General features: G+C 46.4%; 1 protein-coding gene across 1 annotated transcript in view; it reads left to right on the top strand.

Annotated features, from left to right (window-relative positions):
* The first annotated feature begins 9,939 nt into the window (after nucleotides 1–9,939).
* The window catches only part of KSR2 (kinase suppressor of ras 2), a 270,259-nt gene continuing 254,292 nt past the window's right edge, over nucleotides 9,940–25,906 (top strand). Inside the window, exon 1 of the mRNA XM_026661240.2 lies at nucleotides 9,940–10,119. Within this exon, the coding sequence (XP_026517025.2) occupies nucleotides 9,940–10,119 (180 nt within the window). The remainder of the gene's footprint in view (nucleotides 10,120–25,906) is intronic.

The raw sequence follows: 25,906 nt of genomic DNA, 5'->3' as shown, positions 1-25,906 counted from the left end.
CAGGTGTTAAACAACAAGAAAAAATCCCAGAGTTCTAAACAGTCTCAATAAAAATCGATTCCCCTCTCAGTTAATCAGTTTTCCTTGCTTGGTGCCTCTAATGCCATAAATATGCTAACATCTCAGAAGGCCATAGTCTCCTACGGAAAATGGAGTGGACAAGATGGGAATTTCCAATCTTTAAAAATCAAAAAGCAGCAAAAAAGAGTGCAAACTAATTTCCCCACTATTAAGTCTCCTGTAATGATAGAGGCTCGGTGCTACTGCATTGCTTATCTGCCCCATATGTACCTTTGTTGTCATTGGCCCACTGCAGCCAGGTATTCAGTATTAAAGGTTTTAGCCACCCCCACAGCTCATGAAGGTTTGAAAACAGGTTTTAGGTAACATAACATCTCAGTGTAATATGCCTGGAGTGGAATGACACAATGAAACCAAGATAATGTACTTCTCCAAAGCAAGCTATTTCTTTAAAAATACACAGAGAAAAGCAATGATTCCAATCAGAACTCATCAAATCTAATTAATTTTCCTGAGAACCTATTGTAATTAACAGATCAGATGACCACACTGAAGTGCCACTAGGGTACTTCAAAGAGCATCTAGTGGAAATAGATATCAATCGTAAAGTACATTGTAGTATACATGAGGGTTTTGAACTTTGCTTTTACTTAGCTCTTTCCTGTACATCATCTATTCTTCTCTTTTCCCACTTCCAGCTTTGCACTCCAATCATGCTGCCCCCTTTGCTTGGAACAGGTCATCCTTCCCTTCATCTTTTAATGCCCAGTCCTTCAAGCACCTCTTTCTTTCATCATTATTAATAACCCTTTCATTCTGGCTACTTTTGTGAAATTTCTTTGCCAGGAATTTTTGCTACTTTTTTTTTTACCGCTCTCTGAGCTTGTTGAAATATTTCAATTAAAAAAAAAATCAAACTTTTTGGACAACAATTTTCCTGCATTTTTTTGACCAGCTCTATCCTGAACTGTTGATCGCTGTCTAACCTACATTCGTATTGACTTATTTACATTATACACTTCTTGGGGAAAGGGAACGTGCCTTATCAATCTCTTTAAACAGCAGTATAAATTTATGGTGCCGTACAAATGTTTATTAATAATCATGTGCTGTATGCTTCACCTTGTGTGAGGATGGAGATAATAAGCCTCAATGGAAGCTCTTCTGTAGTGGAGACAAGTCAAGCTATCTTGAAAGTCTGGTTTCAATGAGAGGCAAAACTTAGTTTGTGGGGTATCCATCCCATCTGTTATCCTTTCTATTTTAGGTGCTTGCAGGACACCCATCAGCATTGTGTCTTGATGGACCATAGATCCCCATCCTCATTTAATTTGGATGTTATACAGCATATTACTTATGGGCATGCATGTTGAACAATGAAGATAAAACAGGATTATTAAAATGGTGTCTCATTCACAGAGCAGCATTTGGCCTGTGCACTGAGGGGAACATTAGTCCTAGTTTAAAGGCCTGTGCAATGTTTTAGCATTCACCATAGGTCTTAAGTGGTGTACAGGCCTAACACTGGCCCTCTGACCAGTATGAAACAGGGGCTTTGTGGAATAAATAGTATAGGATCATGAATTAATGGTGATATCTTAATATGGATTCACAAAGGGGCAGAGTTAAGGTGGTGTGGGCAACCTTTACTTCCAGAGCACTTCACTCTACAATCTTGACATTCTTTTAATGTACCGGTAGTTTCTTTTATGGAATATTGATTAAAATCACCGACTAACATCATCCTTTCTTTCCCCAAGGAATGATTAATTCACACTGCTTGGCACAAAAGGCTTTAAAAAAGGCTAATTTTGTCACTGGTGTAACGCCACTGAAGTGGGTGGATTTACACCAGGCCTGAATTTTGTGCCCCCTCATTCAAGCAATGAGATGGTCTGACTTAAACCTCCTTTTAGTTAGATACTACTACTTATGCTATTCTAAAAACTGGTAAATGTCCTATTTGTGATTTAGCTAGACATTAATTATTTATTAATCAAAATATGTGTGGCAATGGACTAGGTGAGCCAGTGGGAAGCTCTTTCACCTCCAACTTCTATGACTCCATGTGAAAGGAACATTGTTCCTGTTAGAATTAAAACAAAAGCATTAAAATCAGCGTTTAAAAAATGTAACTATCCTAAACTTGCTGCTGTATAATACAATCAACACAGTGATGTAAATAGTAGTAATATACACTTATTATTTGCTCTAAAGAACTTGTGTTTAAAAAAAAGTTAATGTTGATGACAATGTCCTTACTTAGCACATTTACAAAACCCAGGCACCTTCAAAGAAGGAAATGAATCATTCAAAATATCCTAGACTGTCCATATAATAAATATAAACACATTTTTCTTATTTATTTTAGTCCCCAATCTTACACACTTAGGCACATGCTTCACTTTACACACTATGGGCCTAATACAGTGCCAACTGCAGTCAATGGATCAGCACCCATAAGTCTGATCCAAAGCCTACTGCGGTCAATGAAAAGGCTCCTACTGAATGCAATGGGTATTGGATCATGCCCTGTGGGCTTGATCCTGCAAGATCCTGAATGTGTTTGCCTCAATCCAGCAAAGCAGTTCAGCACATGCTTAGCTTTAAGCACATGAATAGTCCTATTGACATCAATAGGACTACCAGCAGTAGGCAAAGTTAAGCTGTGCATAAACCTTATTAGGAATGGGGCCTGAACTTTTATTTAAAAATATTTTAATTGTTTCTTGGTTTCTAAATTTCCAGCAGTGGATTTTATTGTTTACATTTTTCTTTTGTGTAAATGAAGACACCAGGCTTTGGGGTTATTTTTACATTAACTGGATGTTAGGGCCACTAGATTATAAATGAGTGAAGAGAGCTGGCCAAACCATTTAGTGGGAAAACAAGCATCTAGATTTCCAAGTACACTGATTCTCTACCTGGGGCTAATGAACCCCAGGGGGGTTGCGAACAGATGGTGGCAGAGGGGCAGGAAAGAAGAGGGTGTTATGACCATTCTGCCCTTCTCATTTTGCTAGGTGGGATGGGAATGCCAGGGAGATTGTGGCATGGAAAAGGTTGAATACTGTCCTAGAACTTTTGAAATTTTGGGTAAAAATATGTCATTGATAATGCACTGAATACAAGGAATACTTCACCCTGTTATCTTTGCTTTGATTACTGAAAGAATTTATCAGTGATAGAAGTCATCGGGGGGAAGGGGCTATATTTTCCACTGGCTTTTTCTTTACCCCTCAGAAATAGTGTCAGGTTTTCAGACACTGGCAATGTCTTACACATCTTGCTATCCATGCCCTCACAAATTGCCTGTTGCACAGGTCAGTGTCAAAAATCTGTCTCTCTACTCGTATGGTGTATCATGGTAGTACTGTACTGGAGCCCTGGTAACACAGTGAAGCAACTGAGCCAGAATCTCAGCTGGTGTAAATTGGTTTAGCTCCATTGGAATCAATGGATCTGTGCTAAATTTATTTCTGTTGAAAAATCTAACCTACTCCATTCTCGATGTCGTGATGTAATCCCATTTCACTGAGCAGACAAAGGGACACAGAAATGTTACACTTAAAAACAAAAAGCTATTTTAAGACTTTGATCTTTTCAAAAAATTACTTTATTAAAAACATTCAGAAGACATCCTACTTGCCAATAAGACTTAATCCTAAATATTACAGAAAGCATGTTTGTTTGTTTGTTTCAGGTCCAAGGGGATTAAAAATCAGCCTTAACTACGGATCGGCTACTCCCTCTGCATAACGTGGTGCCTTAGATCACAGCGTTTTGCGAACTGTCTAGGCTGATCCAATTCAGCTGTCAGAAAGGTAAGGTCTTTAATAGTTTTAGAAATAATAGGCTGGCATCTCTTTGTTTTTTTTACTTCCTGATCTGACGCCTTATCATCCTTTTCTTAATAGTCGGCTCCAAGCTCTTTAAATATTTCTATCAATAACAGTGATGGATTCCTGGAGGGAGTCCAGCCTTCGGGTTATTAAATCATTGCTCCCAGTAATCATTTCTGAAAGTTTCTGCAAACTCAGCTTCCCCTCTGGAGTTGCTTCTGCTAAGGTTTTGTCGGATGAAATGGCTCTGGGCAATAGAGGATTTAAATGGAAGGAATGGCTGTTTCAATGTCTTTGACCCCTTAGGCATTTTTATCTTGGGTGGGGCAGAGGGACCACAAACAAAGCACAAAATCATGCTCGGATCCACCCTCTCCTTACACGCATGGAACTCCCATAGATGTCACTGTTTTTCTGCCCATATAGATAAGTCAGAATGCAGCTGACTCAGTGGCAATCTGCTCTGCTGAGGTCGTGAGAAAAGGGTTTCCCCTACCAGCCCCAGCAGAAAACTTCCCAGAGCAATACGACTGCATATTTGCTCTGTCCAACTACATAGCAATAGTCCCTCGCCCCCCAAATTAAAAGAAGCAGATTTATCCAGTGCACCCGTTTGTTTTTTCAATTAAAATACAAACTGCCCTCTCCCCCCTCAAAGAGCGTAATTTCACAAGTGCAAAAACCACTGCTTTGCCTTAAAAGATATAGTCACATTTTATTACAAATGTGGAGACCAGACTCTTCATCAGCTTTCCTAGCCATCCAGATACACCAGTGTTTCTCAAACTGGGGTCGCCGCTTGTGTAGGGAAAGCCCTTGGCGGGCCGGGCCAGTTTGTTTACCTGCTGCGTCCGCAGGTCCGGCCGACGGCAGCTCCCACTGGCCACGGTTCGCCGCTCCAGGCCAATGGGGGCTGCTGGAAGCGGTGCGGGCCAAGGGACTTACTGGCCGCCGCTTTCAGCAGCCCCCATTGGCCTGCAGCAGCGAACCGCGGCCAGTGGGAGCTGCGATCGGCGGGACCTGTGGATGCAGCAGGTAAACAAACCGGCCCGGCCCACTAGGGGCTTTCCCTGAACAAGCGGCGACCCTAGTTTGAGAAACACTGAGATACACTCTTTACATGGAAGACAACAACCAGCCACCGCAATCTCGCTCGAAATGGCCAAAGGGGCTATTTCCATCTATCTAACCCATCTATAACTATCTAAATAACCCGAAAGGGCTATTTCCATCTAACACTTGCATGGTCACCCTCACTGTCAATCGGCTTACTTAGAATTCTGTGGTTAACTTTCTGCATTCTACTGGAAGAGGCCAAAGAACGAAATTCAGCGTTGGGGTGAGTTCAGTTCCACTGATTTCAGTCAAATTGCCACATTCGACAGCAGGCCTGAGTTTAGCCCAAATTGCTTAGATGCATTTTGGAGTCTTGCTGGTGGATTGTGCTTTTGGGGTGGGTTCTTAGCGCTAATTCTGAATCTGAATCCTTCCTGTGCTCTCAGATGATGCTTATGGTCCCAATAAGGCTCAGCCAACCCTGTGTAACCTGGGTCCCATACGTTTTTCCTCTCTAGGTACAGTATTGTTCAATGGAGGGCTTCTTTTGGTTGGCACACCTGTCATGGTAGATGCTCTGGCTTCATTCTTAGCACACGGCCCAAATATTTCCATCTTCTTTTCTGGATAATTTTAGAGATAAAGAGTAGTCAAACTCCCTGACATATCTCAGCATTTGTTATAAATTTGTTCAATTTAACACCGAGTATTTTCCTGAGGCATTTGCTCTTTGAAGGCACTTAGGCCTGGTCTACACTACGACTTTAATTCGGATTTAGCTGCGTTAATCCGAATTAACCCTTCACCCGTCCACACTACAGAGCCAGTTAATTCGAATTAAAGGGCACTTAAAATCGATTTCTGTACTCCACCTCGACGAGCGGAGTAGTGCCTAAATCGATTTTGTTAATTCGAATTAGGGTTAGTGTGGCCGCACACCACCGAATTACTGTGGTTAAAGTAATGGGGTAGTGTGGCCGCACACCACTGAATTAATGTGGTTAAAAACCGAATTAATGTGCTTAGTGTGGCCGCGCACAATCGAATTTATACAACCTGTTTCCCAAATTCGAATTATCTAAATTCGGATTAATCCTGTAGTGTAGACATACCCTTAGTTGGTGGATTTCCTATCCGTATGTTAAGGTGGAAATAACGTGTGTGTGTGTGTGTGTGTGTGTGTGTGTGTGTGTGTGTGTGTGTATATATATATATATATATAAAACGTATTATATAAGTTCCCAGTATGTATTATTGGGAAGGCTCTGGGGGACAGACCTCAATTTATAAACAATGGGATCACAGGCAAAGCTGATGTCCAGGCATCAATGTAGTTGTGCCCCGACCTAATAGTAATTTACTCTAGACAGCATTTCCTTAGTTTGTTTACGAGAACGGCATGTGGGACTGTGTCAAAAGCCTTATTAAAATCAAAATAGATCACATCTGCTGCTTCCCCCTGTCCACTAGGCGAGTAACCCGATGATGTCCGTGCAGTTGCACATGTGTAAATTAGTGCAGGATCTGGCGCCTTTCCTTTCCTTACCTATACTTCAGATCTTCTCCCTCATGCCATTTTCTTCATTGTCTGGTCACAGATCCTCAAATTGCAGGAGCACCAAGGTCTGTAATGTAAAACTACCAGCAACATGGATCTGATGTATGGCTCCATCCATCAATCATTGCAGGAAAATCATCAAGCCGCAAGTGCTAATAAATACTGTACAAGGCAACAACTTACCCAAGTGCCTTGTGGCCACCATTAGTCTCTGCACCCATGGACCGATGACTATTGCCTACCTGATAAGATAGCAGAATAATACCCAATTCTACGTACAGTATTAGCTGATAGCCAAAGTTTAGCTGCTCCACCCAGAGTTTAAAGTGGGTCTAATCCTGCACTCCTTACTCAGGCAAATCTCCCATAGATGGAGGGAGTTTTTTCTGCATGAGTTGTACAGAACTTAGCACAGTAATTGCATTTAATCATAGATAGCTGTGGTTGGGGTGGGCAAAGCCAAGCTTTGGGTTCTGCCATGGGCCTGATGTGTGAATTTGGGCAAGTCACTTAACCTCTCTGTGCCGCCGTTCCTTGTTTGTAAAATGGGGAGAATGAAATTGACCTTCCTTTGCAAAGTACTCTAAGATCTGCAGGTGAAAAGTGCTCTATATGAGCTAAATATGAGGTGCCAAGTACTGCCAGTAAATTATATCTCTGTTTAATAAAATGAGAATAAATGTGCATCTATATCCAAACCTTCTTAGCATTAGGGCCAAAATTTCCTGCAGTTACACGAATGCAAAGACTCCAAAAGCTTATGTTGGCATTTATTGTGGCCACCCAGAGTAGCATTTCTAAGACAGTAGCTCACATGAAATCCAAGCAGACAGCGAGTAACTGATTGTGTGTGGGTGAGGGGGAGATGGTTTGCAGCAAGCATGAATATGATGCTTGGAAATTTTTTTTTTTTTGGCCATTTGGAAGTAGTTGCTTGATTATGGGCCAAATCTTGATCCCCACAGACAACAATGGGAGCAAAAGCTGGCTCTGCAGTGTCCCCCATTCTCTTGCACGCTTCCTGCTGTAGGGCTTTATCCTGTTTGCCTTAATCTCACCGGTTGTCTCAGTGACTTTGACATGGCCACGCAAGTTAATAAAACAAACAGGATTTAGCCCATAGCTTAACAATATTCACTTCCCCTTGAGGTGAAATGAAGGTAGGAGGGAAGTTAGGAGTGAAGAGCTTTGGAAACTACTGCCACTGTCTCTCCAGCTACACAGACTGTAAGTCTGGCTAGTAAGGAAGGAGGTGACGATTACAGCACTGCCCAACTTTCTGTTGACAATTCCTATAAACCTATTTCCGTTATGTTGAAAGGGACACTATCAATCAGAAATTTATGGCCCAAATCCTGCTATCCCTACACAGCCCAAACACTCACTGAAGCCAATGGGTGTTTGGTTTGCTAATAAATGCAGGACTTGATCCTGCATGTGTCTTTTAATTCCTAAATACGTTTCTGGCACCCTATAATAATAATAATTAATAATCTTTCTGTTCACCCTTTATGCTGTTTATTTTTATTATTTAGAATACATGTTTCTAAAATATCTAAACTGTGGACCTAAAATTAGTTGGCATTGTTCCTTGAATTGTCCTGATAATAATCCCTAAACAAGGGGCATAGATGAGAAAAGGACATATACCCGAAGCAAGGGAAAAAATGACAATAATAGTTGGAATACGTGGGATGCTTCCTAGGCACCATTATATTTTAATTGTTATTTTGGATTGAAGATAAGTTTACAAGCTAAACCGAGATGTAATACTGCTGCTTTTGGGGCCATTGCTGTGGAATACTCTAGTATCTTTTTTTAATAAACAGAGCTAGTTCACGAGTCCTACAAAACAGGGCAACGGGACTCATGAGAGTCTTAAAATTGTGTGGCTGCACAATTGCCCAGTCAGGGTAAAGGATCAGCGTTCACATCAGGCTTCCTGTCAGTACCTGGCCCGGGCCTGGGAAGCTAATGATCCAACCAGCGGATCAAATTTGGCGACGAATCTTGGTCACGTGCCATCTGACTGCAACCCCAGCGTATCGCCATCCTTTGCCTTTTGAGCTGTTGGACCGGCGCGTCGACTCCTTCAGCTTAATGTTGAGGGTCTAACAGTAGCCAAGCACTGCATCATAAGAGGCCCTAATTCGCAGGACAGTCCTGCATTTCATGTGGGACTGAGAAGTTTCATGTGGAGTTGTTGCTCTGCATGCTACTAGCTGTGCCTGTCCTTAGGTGTGAGACAAGGTGGGTGAGGAGATATCTTTTATTGGACCAACTTCTGGTGGTGAGAGAGACAAGCTTTCGATTTTACACAGAGTTCTTCTTCAGGTCACCTTAAGGTGCCCCATGAGTGCCCCTCTTCAGAACCCCTCCCACACTCACCCTGGGGTGCCCCTGCTGCACCCGTCTCCAGAACCTCTCCCCCACTGGGTGCCCCTGCTACACTCCTCTTGAGAATTCCACCTTCCTGCCCTGGGGTGTCCCTGCTGCACCCCTCTCCAGAACCCTCCCCCACACGCACCCTGGGGTGCCCCTCTGTGCCCCTCTCCAGAACCTCCCCTACACCCACCCTGGGGTGTTCCTGCTGCGCCCCTCTCCAGAACCCTCCCCCACACGCACCCTGGGGTGCCCCTGCTGTGCCCCTCTGCAGACACCCCCACCCCACCTCCCACGCTCTCCCTCCGGGAACCTTCGCGCTCCCTGCCCAGCAAGCCCGGCTCGCGCACACAACGGGCTCGCGCCTCTCCCGGGGACTGGCGCGCGCCGCGCTGATTGACAGGCAAGATGTCGGTGTGGGAGCCAGGCAGAAGGGGATACAGCAGCCAGCACAGGAGCCAGGCAGCAGCATCAGAGCAGGAGGCAATGCAGGCAGCATCTTGGAGGAGCCTTTAAGGCACACCGCCTCCCCCCACCCCCAACCATCACCCCCTCCACAGCCTCCAGCGCCAGGTGGACAATGCAAGCCCCTCACTGCAAGGGGCAAACCCGGATCTCACCCTCCGTGAGCAGAAAGAAACTGCCACCCCACAGTCTGCATGGAGCTGGCGTGTAAACGGAGAGGCTCCCGGATCGCTGCCGCTGCCACCGGCTCCTGAGTGCACACACACAGCATCAGCACCACTACCTGGGGTGCTCCGGCTCCAGCATCTCTCTGGCGCGCTCTCCCCCACCCCTTCGGAGGAGGCACTCGGAGGGGAGAGGACACTCGAATGGAGGCTGCTTGACACACAATCAGATCCACTCTTGCTATTTATTTATTTATTGATTGATTTGATTTTTGGGGAGGGGGGGGGCTTGTTGTCTCCAGTGGAAAGATGCCGGCTCCCTTCCCATTGCATTGTTGAGGGGTGGGGGTGGGGAGGAGGAGGTTGGGGTGGTTGGGGGGGGGAGTGGGACACCACCATCCCTTTGATCTGGGAGGAGGAGGAGGAGGAGGAGGGGGCTGCAAAGCGAGCGATGGATGAGGAAAACATGACGAAAAGCGAAGAGCAGCAGCATCTGAGTTTGCAGAAAGCCTTGCAGCAGTGCGAGCTGGTCCAGAACATGATCGAGATCAGCATCTCCAACCTGGAGGGGCTCCGGACCAAGTGTGCCACTTCCAACGACCTGACGCAAAAAGAGATCAGAACCCTAGAGGTAGGTTTTACCTTTGCAAAAATATAGAGAGCATTTCAAGCTCTCTGTCCCCCGCTCCCCTTCCCCCTCCACTGCCTCCAATATACTTGGGGGAGGGGGAAGGAAATAGGCATGATTTTGTATGTTTCTACAATTTGGCAAACCCCGGTCTTCCTTTTCAATTGCATTTATTTCTCTGTGAGTCTTTGCAAGGGAGGTAGGTTCTCCCCCCCACCCCGGACTGTGTATTTGTTTATATACAATGGGGGCTTGTGTGCAGTATAATAAATTAAGGAGCTGCAGTGAGCTCAAATGAGCCTGCGCGTGCTGCAGGTGGCCAAAAGGTGGTTCTTGCACATAAAATGTGGCTGCCTATAAATAGTGTTCTTTCCCCTGGTCCTCTTCTGATTTTTTTTTTTTTTTTTTTTTTTGCATGTCAGGAGGCAGGCATTCAGTTTTGCATTGCAAACCACAGATCTCTGGGTGGACAATCCCCCTTAAGATGTAATGAACAATTTGCATGTTTAAGAATAAATAAATCCTGCCTTGGTGAATGGAGGTACTGGGGATCCCCTCTTGGGAGAAGGCAAGCGATGCTGCTGGGAATCTTTCTAATCTTGCCTTAGGCTAATCAAATAGATCTTTTGGTTTCATGCAAACAAGGAGGTAAAAAGCTTCTTGCCAACAGCCCTGTGTATATTGCGAGGGACCCAGAGGGGGCTGGGATGGCAGTTCGTAAAGGCCTGGTTTGCAGGGGAGTGATCATGAGGAGTTAAAAATAACTTGCATGTACGCACTGGAGATTCATTTTAAATGCCAGGAGGGCTCAGGGGAAAAGACGGATCCCCCAAGGCGTTAATTGGACTGGGTAATGTGCATTGGGTGGTGCTTGCCAGTAGTAATGGCAGCCCTGCTGGAAGCAGAGACAAGGGGTTTGTGGGGGCGGGGTGGGTTCCCAGCGGCTGGGATGGTAATAAGGTGAAACAACATGCGGGTGTCATGCATGACACCAGGGTGCTTGTCCTCATTCTCCACCTGTAGAGATGGAGGTGATGGGGAATTTTAAAAGGACTCTGAGGCCTGACGCCTCCCGTGTCTGGCAGTTTGCTGGTGACAGACCCTGCTGCATTTTATTCTAGCAGCATTGCTATAGAGAAGGTTGTGTCAGCATATCCCTTAGAATAGAACCCCCCGATGCAGATAGACTCCGGCCTGCAATGGTTCTGCCTGCTCCACCTCAGTGAAAGAACCGTGTTTGAAAAATACGCTAGGACTCCCCTGTCAGTGCGGGTTCGCAGCTTGGTGTTTTCACTCTTCCCTCCCCCTCCGAGTTTGAGATTTAGCACAAGAGGTCTCAACTTAGTGATTTAAAAAAAAAAAGAAAAGAAAAGAAACAGGACCTTTACAGGTGAAAGAACTATAAATAAAAAAATCGCAGAGCAGTTTCCATAGAAGTTAGAAATGGACAAGGGCTATCAGATCATCCAGTCTATCTGCATGTAAATAGGCTCTCTTTCAAAGTATGCTAAGATAATTAGATGTTTACCAGTTTCAGGAGGATTTGAATGTGTGGGTGTAACTTTAAATAGATGGGAGACTTTAAATAGAAGTCAGAGACTCCACAAAGTCTGTTAGGGCAGGAGATCTCAATCTGGGGATCCTAGCTAGGGGGAAGAGGGATCCTGGTGTGCAAAAGGTAGAGAACACCTGGGCCCTTTGCTGTTACCGATCTGTTTTATGTGGAAGATGCAGATAGGTAGAAAATTGGCTGCTGAGCATGGAACTAAGCAAGTGACGGTGTCATAACATGGTGTAAATGCTGTTAGAGAAACATGTTGAAAAGGAGATGTTTAACTTTGTCACATGGCTGTTGCTCATTGGGGATTTATTGCCTCTCATTGCTTTTTTTACTATGTGTACTAGAAGGTTATGCATTTTTGTCCAACAGTTTTTCTAACCTGGAAGCCTAAAGTTAGGTTCCCCGAACCTTAAATGGGCACCTTACTAACTGTCTCTTTCAGCAGCTCTGACAGGCAGGCCACAGTTTATTTAGGTGCCTGTCTATGGCTTTAGGACCCTAACTTTAGGCCTGCAGGATAGAAAACTGTGTCTTTCTCTACAAGAAGGCAGCGGTGGTTCTGGCGACGAAGGCCCCTGTCCACGAGCAGCTGGACTGACCTGCAGCATGCTTTACCTGAACCACCAGTGAAAACATCAGTGTCCAAATTCTGCTTGGGAAGTGCAAACTGCATCTTCTTGAGCCCTTGCACCGAGGTGGGGGATTCGCCCGCAGGGACGGCACCACCACCCTCTCTTGGAGGTTCTTCAGGGGCACCTTTAGTTTAGTTTTGCGGCTTCATAGGAGCCTTTAATAGGGTTGTGCTGAGTCAGTGCATCCCTGGCCAGTACTGCCCACTCTTGGGGAAGTACGATATCTCTGGGCCCCCCCATTGAAAAGGAGGAGCCACTATCTTCTGCTGCAACTCTCCCCGACCACCTCCCTACCCCCCACTTCGGGGTGAACTTCCTGCTTTTGGAGACGCTGAACAAACTTAGCCCCAGATGGTAATGATTTTGGCATGGTCTTGCAGTCACTACTCATGGGAAACTTCGGTTGAAGTCAGTGAGTGGCTTAGGTATGTTGAGGAACACATTCAGGGCCTCTGCCTCCACTGACCTACGCTGGGGACCCAGGGTCTGGTTCTTTGCTGTACCTCCAGGAGGTGCAGCACGAAAGGGGCAGGTCAAGGAGAAGGAGGGGTACTGGTGGCTTTCTGACACCTTTCATCTCTCTAGATTGTGGGCTGCTCTGGGGGCTGAAATGGCCCTCATAGTAAATCATAGAATCATAGAACTGGAAGGGACCTCGAGAGGTCATCTAGTCCAGTCCCCTGCACTCAAGGCAGGACTAAGTATTATCTAGACCATCCTTGACAGGTATTTGTCCAACCTGCTCTTCAAAATCCCCAATGATAGAGATTCCACAACCTCCCTAGGCAATTTATTCCAGTGCTTAACCACTCTGACAGTTAGGAAGTTTTTCCTAATGTCCAACCTAAACTGCCGTTGCTGCAATTTAAGCCCATTGCTTCTTGTCCTATCCTCAGAGGTTAAGAAGAACAATTTTTCTCCCTCCTTCTTGTAACAACTTTTTATGTACTTGAAAACTGTTATCAAGTCCCCTCTCAGTCTTCTCTTCTCCAGACTAAACAAACCCAGTTTTTTCAATCTTCCCTCATAGGTCATGTTTTCTAGACCTTTCATCATTTTGCTCTTCTTTGGACTTTCTCCAATTTGTCCATGTCAGTTTCTCCAATTAGAGCCTCCCACAGCTGCTCCAACTTGCAGCATCTCATCCAGAATTGCCTGTGCCCTGCAACACTGCTTAGGATCCCTGTAACTTGATGCACTTCAGGTCTGTCCCATCCTGTTCCTAACCCAGCTCCTCTGGCCTCCAGACCTGACCCCGACATGCCCCCAATGATGGGGCTTAAAGGGGGACAGTGTGGTGCCATTTAAGGAAGTCTTATGCTATGCCTGCCCCAGGGGAATTCCCCTCTGGCTAACTGCGGTTCCTACACAGCCTCTGTCCGCTGCCAGAGCGGGGCACGGAGTCTGTGCCGCAGAGGTGAAAAGCTCTGTGTCCCATTAACAACCTCGTAGAGCCATCCAGTGCCCTCGTCCAAACACATACAGGGGCTGAGTTCCATGGCCGTGAGCGATTCCATCACGTCCTTTCCTATATGCCAGGGGTGGCTAACCTGAGCCTGAGAAGAAGCCAGAATTTACCAATGTACATTGCCAAAGAGCCACAGTAATACATCAGCAGCCCCCAATCAGTTCCCGTCCCCGCTCCCAGCGCCTCCCACCCACTAGTAGCCCTGCCAATCAGTGCCTCCCCTTCCCTCCCCACACCTCCCGATCAGCTGTTTTGTGGCGTGCAGGAGGCTGGGGGAGGGGGAGGGGAGGAGCAAGGGCATGGCAGGCTCAGGGGAGCAGGGGTAGGGTCTGGGCAGAGCAGGGGGTTGAGCAGTGAGCACCCCCGGCACATTGGAAGTTGGCGCCTGTAGCTCCAGCCCCAGAGTCGGTGCCTATATAAGGAGCCGCATGTTAACTTCTGAAGAGCTGCATATGGCTCCGGAGCCACAGGTTGGCCACCCCTGCTATACGTGGTTCTGGTTATTATTATTTCATTGCACTAAAAGAGGAAATAAATGAGAGTCATTCGATAAATACAGACCTTGTGAAATGGATAATAGAGGGACAGGCGCTGGGTGGGGGGCACTTTGCCCTGCTATCTACCAGGGCCAACTGGTTTCACTCCTGTTCCCCCCAGGAAGTGCTGAGGGAGGCAGCGTGCTCAGCCCCAGAGTCAGGAGGAAGAGCGTGTCTTACGTGGCTCAGCAGCAGCTGGTTAAAGAGCGGGCTCTGAGACGCTGCGTCCCGTCAGCCGAGAGCAGTTGGATGGATCGGGATGTGGGATCTAGGAGACAGTGGTTTAAAGTGTGGGAACCATGAGAAATCTGTAGGGCACACAGGGGAGCAAGAAAGGATTTGGGCTGGCTGCTGAGATGCTAGGCCCAATTCCCCCAGCTTTGCACCTGTGTAAATAACTCCTGTGCAGCGTGGGTGTAAAATGCTACAGCATCAGAGCAGTTGTGTTGTACGCCCACATTGCAAAGGTGTCAGCAATGACATCAGGTGCCAAGGCAGTGCGGAGCCAGGCCTGCTGTGGCCATAGTGTCTTCTGGGGACCATAAGAACCAACAAGTACGTCTAGGGCCACCCAACCTTGCCTTTGCTGGGGATGCTCTAATGGCCCATGCCTATCTATGGAGACACCACCACTAATCCCATACAAGCAGTGAGAGGAGTAGAACTCATGGCATTCAGCTCCATCAAGGCACAGGGCGCCACCTGTTGAGCTAAAGGAGCAATCCCTGGAGCTTGTCCACTGTAGGGAACGGAGGGTCACTTGAGTAGGCCCAATGTCTGGCCTGACTGGTACACACTGTTGTACATTACCGTACGAATGGATTCATAGAGCTCTGAAAGGCTTAAAGCGACTCAAGCACAGAGAAACGGGTATATTGAGGGAGAAAACTCAGCCTCGATGGGATGAAGTCCATACAGGTGCAAGCGTTCACCCCTGTGGATCAGCTTTCAGGATCAGGTCCTAAATTCAATTTGGAGGGCCAGCTGGGGTGTTAAATGATGCCCTCTGTTACCCCTGTGCAGCCACACTGGAAGCAACAGAATTTTCCAGGCATAGATGAGAGCAGAATTTGGCCTGAAGAATCTTTGCTAGCATTCCAGTGATAGCGCATGAGCCAGAGAACCCAGCTTGTTTTTCAGATCCTAGGCTGAGTTTGCTGGGCTGAGAGTTAGTAAAACTCGTGAATCGAGCAGACAGGATTTTGAAATCCCAGAGAGACAACTCCTAGGGAACCCCACTATGACATTTTTACCAAGTTACTGCCCAGAGCTGATCTACAATTTAAGTTATTTAAATAGCAAATTAAAATGAAGAACATTTGTGGTCATGGTTACTTGCTATTGAAACTTATGATCATCATGTGGCTTGGTTTTTAAGAGAGGAGGTTCTGGTGAAAGGGGGAGTGGGCTGGACCGACTACCCTTTGGGTTGAGCGGAAGCTGCTAGTATGCATGTCGTATAATTCACAGCCACAATTAGCACCTGGGGGAGGTTCTCAGTGGAGAAGCCAAGGACTTAGTGGGCATGGAGATCACCTATTTAGGATCTCCTGTTTAGGATTGGTCCCTCTTGGTTGGCGTGGAGGATCGTACACTTCTCTGCCCATGCCAAACCTGTGGCTTGTGTTATGTAGGAGATTGGTCTAGAAGATCATAATGATTCCTTTTGACTTTTAAAATCTATGACTCTTTCCTGTGAGCCAATAGCCTGCTCTCTCTGGCATGCCCCTTACTAAAACGTTTCGGTCAAAGCTTTCCCGGGGAGAGGCACTGAAGTTGTATTGTGGTCGCTTAGAGTTTACAAAGCCAATGGCTACGTAAAAATCTCTGGCCAAGATTTTCAAAAGTGACTAGTGATTTTGGGTGCCCGTCGTCAGTGGCCACCATTGGTTTTCAGCAAGTGAGTGGTCAGCACTTTCTGGAATTAGGGCCCTTTTCAAGGATGATGCTCCAAAATCAAAGCACCCCGAATCACTAGCTACTTTTGAAGAGCTTGGCCCCTACGTGCTCCGGCAGCTAAGGAGAAATGCAGCAATTGGGGGATGAGGCAAATGGGTGATGTGTTGGCAACCCATCCTCTGCTGCATCTTTGGGAACCTTGCCTCCTTCTTCACCCCTGATAATCTCATGAGAGGCTAAATAGAGCCGTTCTTCTGGTCTACATATACCCCCGCATTGCATGGTGTCTGGGCACTTTTAACCAGTCCTGCCTTCCACAGGCAGTCAGGAGATCTCGCTCTTGCTGCTGCTGCCTCTAGGAGACATAGCAGGTCCTTATGTTAGTAAAACATTCTGAAAAACCATCATGAATAATGTCCCAATGTGGCTACCATTCTGATGTGCGTTACCGTAGTGCCTAAGAGGCCAGGTGCAGACCAGGAGCCCATGGTGCTAGGCGCTGTACAAACACAGAACACAAAGATGGTCTGTGCCCCAGAGAGCTTACAATCTCAGTGCACCTTGCAGTTCCATAAACCATGAAAGCAACCCTCTGATTGCGCCTGATGTCGGTGGAACACCTTAATCTTCTTGTGCCCATCAATTATGATGCCCATAATTCTTAATAAACTGCTCTCTCTGATTTATATTTACAATAAACATGCTTATAGCATGTAACGTGACCGTTAGGTTTCATGAAACACAAACAGGTTTCATGGGGGGGAGGGTGAATTCCTATTATTACAGGTCAAACAATTTCCTTTCCCTAGAAGAGAGTTTTATGTAGTGATTAGAGCAGGTCTCACTCAGGACTTGGGCAAGTCACTTAATTGTCTATGCCTCAGTTTCCCCATCTGTGTGATGAGGATAATCAAAGGTACATACCTCGGAGCAGTGTTACGGGGCTTACTGAATGCAAAGCACGTGGAGTTCCTTGGGTGAAATGTGCTCCATCAATAGCAAGTATTGCTAATATAGCGGCTTGGGGTGGGGGCCTTAGAGCAGTTTGTTGAGGATGATGATTGGTCATTATTTGTAGTACAGCAGCATCTGGAGGCACCAAGATCAGGGCCCCGCTGTGCCCGCTGCTGTGCAAACACCCGGCAAGAGACAGCTCTTGCCCTGAAGCACTCACAGTCTGAACAGACCAGGCAAAGGGTGGGAGGGGAACAGAGGCACAAGGGGTGGAACAAGTTGCCTGAGGTCACACAGCGGGCCAGTGGCAGAGCTTGTACCCTCTCTGTTGGACCATGCTGCCTCTGAGGGATGAAGTTTGACACGAGAATCATTTTGATCCCCCAGGCGGGTAGAGTGGTGCAGGATTAGCAGCCAAGGGGGAGGGATTTCCCTCACGGTGCCAGCCAAGCAAAACGGGAATCCCCTGTTGTGTGCCTGGCGTGAGGTGCAGGGGCAAATCACCGGTGTCTGATTTAAAACCCAGGCCCGGCTGCACTAAGGAGAATGAAACTGTGGACAGCTAGTGATTCAGCCGGCGATCTCTGTTTGAGTCAACAGGTGGCTGCGGTAAGAGTAAGCTGTGTGATAAAAGCATCTGCCCAGGTTTTCATAGAGGTGCTGACTGATGGTGTTTCTATTATAGAAACAAGATGATTTCCAGTAAGGGAGTGATAAATGGTAAACCCAGGGCCAGAGTCTGGTCTCAGGTACAATCTGGAGTGACTCCATCAAAGTCAGTGGATTTCAAGTGGCATTACTCTGGATTTACAGCAGCCTATATGAGCTCAGAACTTGGCCCTGGATCCTTGCCACTGCCAAATCCCAAGGACATGACGTAGGCTCAGAGTCCCAGCGAAGAGGAGGTGTTTTGTTGCTTTCCATCTGCCTGCAAAGAACCAAGTCAGAGAGTGCTTGATTGTCAACATGTGGCTTAAAAAGAACCGGCTAGCTCCTGGAACAGCCCTGGACTTGCGGCCTGATCTGGAGCACATTGAAGTCAATGGAGAAAGACTCCCGTTGTTTTCAGTGGGCTATCAGGCCTTGGTTACTAAGGAAGCTGGAATGATGGCTCATTGTGTGCATCCGGTGGAGTCCACAATGCGGGGAGCTACGCACTACACTGCATGGGGTGTATCATCGGGGGGCAGTGGTTAAACAACACCTCCGATTTAGACCTGAGAAGATTAGCATTTTTTAATTGTAATTTTTAGAAATTATTTAATTTTTAGAAAAACACTGTAAGTGAATAAGATTTCCCCCCCTCTCCTGCGGGATGTGCTGATGTGTGCAGATACAGATAGTGTACTTCAGTGGAGAGGGCCCAATCTCTCTGGCTCTGCCTCTGCCGTGCTTTGGGACTTTGGGCAAGCCGCCTCCCCTCTCCATACCTGTGTTTCCTCCTCCCCCTCCATCTGTCTTGTTATTTAGAGTGTAAGCTCTTGGGGGATGCCTCTTGCTATGTATATGTACCTAGCACAATAGGGCTTTGATTTCCATCAGGGCCTCTCAGTGCTACTGTAAGGCTAAGAACAATCACAGATTTTAGCTTTGATCCTTCCTATGGTTGTGTGCATAGTGCAGGAGAGAATACAGGAAAGATGGGGTTAGATATACATCAGTGTAACTCCAGTCTGTTGAGTTCAGGGGAGTGACATTGGTGTGAACCTGGAGTAACCAAGGGGTGAATCCAGTCTTGTATTTTTCACTCAATCCTGATTTACTAATCCTGATTTGGCAGGGATTAAAATAACTATCTCAATTCAATTATTTCTTTTAATTATTTTTTTTACCATCTTAATAGTGTATGTGATTCTTTTTATTTCATATGGGGTAATTGTAGAGGGAGCTGGTAGCAACCTCTATACTGCGGTTGTCCACTTTCCACTCAAAGGAATTCTCGTGACCTTTTCTTTGAGGTGCTCTCGGACCCCATTGCTAGCAGCAGTCCTTTGACCAACGCTACTGTCACTCCTTATTTTTAGAAGTGAACTGGGGGAGCCATTCGATTTTTTTTTTTCACCTCGGGACACCTGGGTTCAATAAGTCACAAGTGAAATACCAGCTAGTACCAAAACCTTAGATCCAAACTGTCTGGAGCTTTGGGTGTGTTTATAATCTGGATTTAGAGCCAGATTCTGCAGATGGCCTATCCCTTAATAATAGGCCAGACCAGAACATTGGCTCCAAACTTCCTCATATTTTGGAATGTTTGACATCTGGATCAAAAATGTTGGGGATTGAATTTCCTTTCTAATGTAAATGTTTCCTGTCATCAATTTAGCCCACAGTGGCCATTTGTCACCTTGCATTTGGATCATGTAAGGTACTGGCTAGTGTGCTCCACTGCCTTCTGTGGGATAGAATCAGAGCTGATCAACTACGTTTCAGAGACCCTGTACTGCTAGCAGTTGAAGAGCCTTCTCTAGTCCATGTGGCTTGAGGGCTGTGCTTTTGGAGGAAGTGAATGGGAGTTCTATTGTGGCTGGTAGTGCCAAGTTCTGAGTGGCCCAGGCTGGGCTAAGCCTGTGCATTTGTTATAATAGGACTGGATATCTCTGGGAAGGAGAGACTTGCACTAGAGTTGCAGCAGGGTCAGGTTTGGTGGGCGCTGGCAAAGTTGTACAGACAGCAGGTGCCGAGCACCTGCCTACACTATGCATAGCTCCAGTCAGTGCTGCATTTCCCAGCCAGCATTGTTTACAACCCTCAGCCTGCATTTCCCAGCAATGTATTATAATAATTTATAATAATATACTGACAGTACAATGACCGTGGTGCGTCTAGCCTTCAACAGAGCTCAGGGCCCCATTGTGCTCATAGAAACACGCCGTGTTCCAGGAAATAAGCTAACGGGACCACTATGGCAGAGAAAGCCCTTCAGAAAGATCAGTGCATGTTACAGTGTTTCATAACATGATGGAAAATGCAAAGGGTCCCTTGTCCCAGCTGGCTGACCCAAGCATTGACCTAACTCTGACTTTTTGTTTTCTTCCCTTCATTTCTAAGTCCATTAAATTCGTCAAGTGTGTGTGTGTTTAGTGCTGGTGAAAGGTGGCTGCCCTGGTGGTCGAAGCCCTTTGTTTAACCATCCCATAAGTCAGTAAGTACATCACAAACAGTGGCAATGCAGCTTTCCCATCCCTGGCCTGGTCAGTATGCTTCAACATGGCTCTGCCTCGGATGAGCAGGGAGCTCAGGCTCTGTGGCCCATTCATTCCTTGGCCCCTCTGATCAGACTGTCGTCAGAGAAGCCAGTTACAGCCTGTCAGGATGGTTATGGATAAATTTACTTCTGCCTGGTCTACACCCAGCGCTTGTGCCATACATAATGCTTTGAGTTAGGGCGGTGTGATTTTTTTTTTAACGGATATAGTTATACCAGTACAAACCCTAGAGTGGAGACTGTTATATTGGTATAAGAGTGTCTTATACCAGTAGAGCATATTCCTCTTCCGGTATAGGACTACGTTATACCAGTTTAAGTACAATTATACTGCACCCACACAAGTGAGTTTTAGCGCTTTAACTATAGCGGTAGAGATAGTGGTACAAGTTTTCTGTGTAGACCAGGTCTCTGACTGTAAGCTCTCTGGGGCAGGGATCTCATCTCCCTATGTCTTAAAGTGCCTAGCACATCACTGGTGATGAATACATAACAACAGTAATCGATAGTTTTATCATGTGGACACCTGCCTTCTGAGAAATGGGCTGAGACCCACCATACAGTCATTGGACGGCAATAACTTTCGTTCACTTGTTCCTGACCCAAATAGGGTTTGAAGTGGTGACCAACCAACGAAAGGCTCTTATTTCGCTCTGACTGACTTCAGTGGAGTTACTCCTGATTTCACTACGGCCAACCACAAGCGTTCAAAAAGCATGAGTCAAGCCCCGAAAACTCGTGACATTAAAGAAAAATACTGTAGTGCCTTTCGTTTTACTTGCTTTCTGGTTTAGGGTGCAGTTGGATCACATTTTCAAGCTTTTCTCTGAAACCATGAGGGTTAGAAACCTCATTTTTTTAGCATGAAAGCTGAGAGTCTCATTAGTCACATGACTCCAGGAGCTGGGACTTGAAGTAAAATACCAAATATCCCAAGACTCAAGATCAAATTGCAAGAGTTGACAACACTTTTTGTGTGAGCGAGATCAGAATCCAGCCTGTAATTCGCAGGTCCCATTATCAGTTCTTTAAACTACCCAGCCTCTTTGACTTGGTACATTTTAAAGAGATGACTTTAATCAGATCGCCTCGCAATGTGTTTTCTTAAAGTATAAACACCCCGATCAATTGATGCCGGCATTTCTGCACTCACGAGCAAACCCTACACTAATCAACAAGTGTGCTGATGAGGTAATGGGGGTGGGGTGCATTGGAAGCAGGGAAGAGAATAAAATTAATGGAAAATAGATTTTATTCTCAAGCTACCAAGGGGCTATTGTCAACAGAGAGTTAAAAAAAAATATGGGGAGGAGAGAAAGGGAAAATGTTGATCGCATCGCTCTAAATTCTGAAAAGGTGATCAGTGAGTGTATCGTTTTCAAGTGCATGGCAGAGATTGTAAATCTACAACAAATTGATATGTGTTATATCCTTGTCCTTTTATTTAATTGTAGAATTGGCATTTGGTTTTCCACGGGAAACATAAACAGGCCCACAGACATGCCCAGCTGTTGTGTACATTTGCCGTTTGTGAAGACACCCGCCCCAACCACACATCTTGTAATTCAATGGGAAAACACACAAATACCCTGCCCCTGTGCTCTCCGAGGGAAAGAACACACACCGGGCTTGCTCTGCAGATAAATAGAATAAGAATCCAAGTACAGGCATGTGTTAGGAACCCGATTCTGTTAGATGCTGGGTACCTTCCACTCTCAGTCTGAGTTGTGGGGACGCTGGCCCAGATCTTCAAAGATATTTAGGTTCCCAACTCCCAGTGAAATCAGCAACCTAAATCCCTTTGGAGATCTGGGCCTCAGCACCTTGCAGGAGGTGCTGTATGCAAAGTGCATGTTGGTTAGTGTGCAGCTGCATTATGGGGGGAAAGGTTTGCATTCTTCTGAAGCATCAGAGATTTCCGGAGGCAGGGTGCTGGAGTGAACGAACTAGAGGGTTGATCTGCTGTGGCAAATTCTGTATTCCCATGGATGATATTATTATGTATCACCAGAACCCTTCGGAGCCCTTGTCATGGACCAGGGCCCCATGGTGCTAGGTGCTGTACAAACACACAACAAAAAGACAGGCCCTGCCCCACCCCAGGATACTGCTTTAGCGGTGTTTGATGTGAATTTTTTGCAGTGGTGGGGGTAGGATGGGGAATAAAGCCCTAGTAGGGGCTTGAAGTATCCACATTTTGAAAACACATCCCATTTGGTGCATTCCCCAGGCCAAACGTTGCTCTCTAAGGTATCTTTAGGATAAAAGGATCCCCTGGCAGGGATCCCAGAATGGGGGAATGAATGCCACCGTAGACATAGACACAGGTATCCTCTCTCTCCTTCCTTAGATAGGGTTGCTGTTGTTCACCTCAAGGGGGGAGGAGTGGAGATTATGGCAAGGCAAGGGTTAAATAACTTTGCCTTGTGCCTGATTTACTGCAAGATTTGGCAGAATGCTTCTAAAATAAGACTACGGGTTTCATCCAGCCCTCGGATACGTGGGCATGTACTGGTGTGTACCTTGCAAAGTCAGCTACACTTCATCTTGCAAGCCCAGGACTGAGTCCTATCAGGGGGTTGTATACGGCTATAAATGCATATTTCAGAAATGCTATGGATTGCTAGCTTGATTAAATGCATGAGAATTGAATCGAGTATTCAAACACTGCAATCACACACTCATTTTGTGCAGATAGCTCTCTAGTGAGAGACATCTGCACATTCACTTTTCATGCATAAACTAACAGTAATGATGATACCTTATATTTCTATAGGGCCTTTTATCCTCCAGGATCCTAAAGTGCTTTTCAAACTGTCTGTGCAGGAATCCCTTCCCTCGCCATTAAAATGCAGCCACTTCTGGGGTGGAAGGTGGCAGCCTTTTAACAGAAACACAACAGTTTAGGACAGGAAATGAAGAAGAATGCATCCATTTGAAATTGCAGGGGGGAATTAAAAGAGTCAGGTTGACGGTATCCAAGCTGGCCCTTGGCCTGGACACTGGGGTTTACCATGCTACTCTTGTGAAAAGGGCCCTGGAATAATAGTCAGGATTAGGATTGCCACCTGTCCATGTTTTCCTAGGCTCATCTCTTTTTTGAGGTAGCTGTTCCGGGAAATGTGAGGGTGCTCAGTACACACTGCCAGCTGTCCAGCCCTAAGGGCTCAGGATCGTCCTGGATGTCCCTTCTTTTGTACCTCACAGGTGGCAACACTAGTCAGGATCTTAGTTATACTTCACAGCAAAAACGCAGCCCCTCCAGCACTGCAGGGGCCCTCACATATAAGGCAGGGTGTGTCTTTTGTTACATGTGTATAGAGGGCCCAGCACAGAGACTAGGGCCTCCGTGCACTACCACAACACAAATACATACTAATACTGGCAGGAGTTCATACAAGGGGGTGTGCACTCCTGGCACGGTGGAGAGTCCAGCTCCATACAAGCCCCCTGAGGTGCAGCATTTGGACAGGAAGAGGGATGCAGGTCATGCACACCTCTCATAAGGGGAGAACCCCTGCGGTCCTACCCCTCTGGGACTTGACCTCTAGACTGCAGCCCTCCTGTTTCCCAACTGTGTTACCACGACAGGCCCAACTGTGTTGGCACCTGGAAGCCCTTTTCCTTCGGGGAGCTTTGACCAGTAGCTGATTAAAGTGACTCCAACAGCTTCTCCAAAACAAAGCATTATTTATTCACCCAAAGGTGCGTAGCTCGCAGAGAGAAGAGCTAAAACAACAAAAGGCCTGGACATGTGGATTTTCCCTAAACTTTATACATTCCTTAAAAGTTTTGGGTAAGTTCCACCCAGCCCAGCCCGCCTTCTCCTGACCCGGGAGAGACAGACAGCCCCGGAGCATCATCTCCAGCCGCTGCTTCTCGCTCAAGCCCCTATTCCTCCTCCCTAGGCTGAGAGGGTCAATGGTTCAATATCCACTTTGATTCCAGGTCCAAGGCTGGGAAGAATAAGCCTTGTTAGCCAATGTGGAGCCAGGCAAGTGAGCATTCCCCAGTTAATAATTCTCCCATTGTTCCCTCAAGGACTCTTGGGCGCACTCTCTGACAGTGCCTTCTCCTGGCCATTGTTTCCTTTCCTGTTTGTTTCCCCCTACCAACCTCCTTTGATTTAACTCCTTGCAGCCAGGCAGGATCATATCAAACAGGTAAACTGAGGGGCATATGATATTCATGGAACAAATACAGGGAACTCCCATGTTCTCTACAAGGGCCGTGTGCGGGACTCTGAGTGAAACTTCGTTCCACAGTAGGGAGCGAGCTCCTCCGGCAGGACTGTGGCGGGAGGGTAGCACAGTGCTGTTCTTCGCTATGCAGTTGTATTATGTGCAGATCTTCCATGCAAAGTGGAGCTGCAACCACTTTTCAGTGTTACCTGCATAGGAGTGGAGGGGGGGAGGGGGAGGAAGAGGAAGGCAAGAGGTGTGAGACAGGGAGCAGATGAGGTGGAGAGAGACAGGAGGGCTTTTCTAGGGGGCAGGAGCTGCAGAGGAGAAGGCTCTTTCCCCAACAACGTGGAGGGACAGAAGAGAGGGGCCTCATAAGGAAGAAGGGAGAGACAAGGCCCTTGAGATAGGCTTTCTGTAGGTTTGCTTCGGCTTGGCATTAGCCATTGCTGTCACAACCCCTCTGTTTCCCATATACCAGTGGTTCTTAACCAGGGGTACACATACCTCTGGGGGTATGCAGAGGTCTTCCAGGGGGTACATCAACTCATCTCTATATTTGCCTAGTTTTACAACAGGTGACATAAAAAGCACTAGCGAAGTCAGTACAAACTAAAATGTCATACAATGACTTGCTTATACTGCTCTATATACTATACACTGAACTGTAAGCACAATATTTATAGTCCAATTGATATATTTTATAATTATATGGTATAAATGTCAGTAATACTGTGCTGTGACACTTTGGTATTTATATGTCTGATATTGTAAGCAAGGTTTTTAAGTGAGGTGAAACTTGCAGGTCCGGGTAGGGTGACCAGACAGCAAGTGTGAAAAATCGGGACGGGGGTGGGGGATAATAGGAGCCTATATAAGAAAAAGACCCAAAAATCGGGACTGTCCCTATAAAATCGGGCCATCTGGTCACCCTAGGTCCGGGAGACAAATCAGCCGCCTGAAAGGGGGACAGTCGTCTGGAAAGGTTGAGAGCCACTGTCATACACCACATTTACGAGCAACATTTTAAAAGGGTGGTGGAAACAGCCAGGCCCAAAGCCCCTTCCGCAAGGTGCTAAGTGGGGATGGAGAGCCTGCAGAAACACATGTGGCTCTCATCAGTCGGGGGTGCATTAGCTGTCAAGAGGGTTCATAGAGCTTTATTCTCCATTGCCTTACACCTTGTGCTGTCATTTGAACCTCTGCAAAGCGGGTGTGAAATGCTACCATGTTATGCTAGTAAACGTGTTACGCTCGCACGGTTTCCATTTTGTGCAGTTGCAAGCGCCAGGTGTAGGGCAGTGGAGAGTCAGGCCCAGAGCATTTGGGATGGGCAGATTTCAGGGTAAGCAAC

Source organism: Terrapene carolina, unplaced genomic scaffold (assembly GCF_002925995.2).
Source record: "Terrapene carolina triunguis isolate 2854851 unplaced genomic scaffold, T_m_triunguis-2.0 Scaffold951, whole genome shotgun sequence".
NCBI lineage: Eukaryota > Metazoa > Chordata > Testudines > Emydidae > Terrapene > Terrapene triunguis.
Note: the sequence above shows the minus strand (reverse complement) of the source record. Positions and strands in the feature narration are given on the sequence as shown.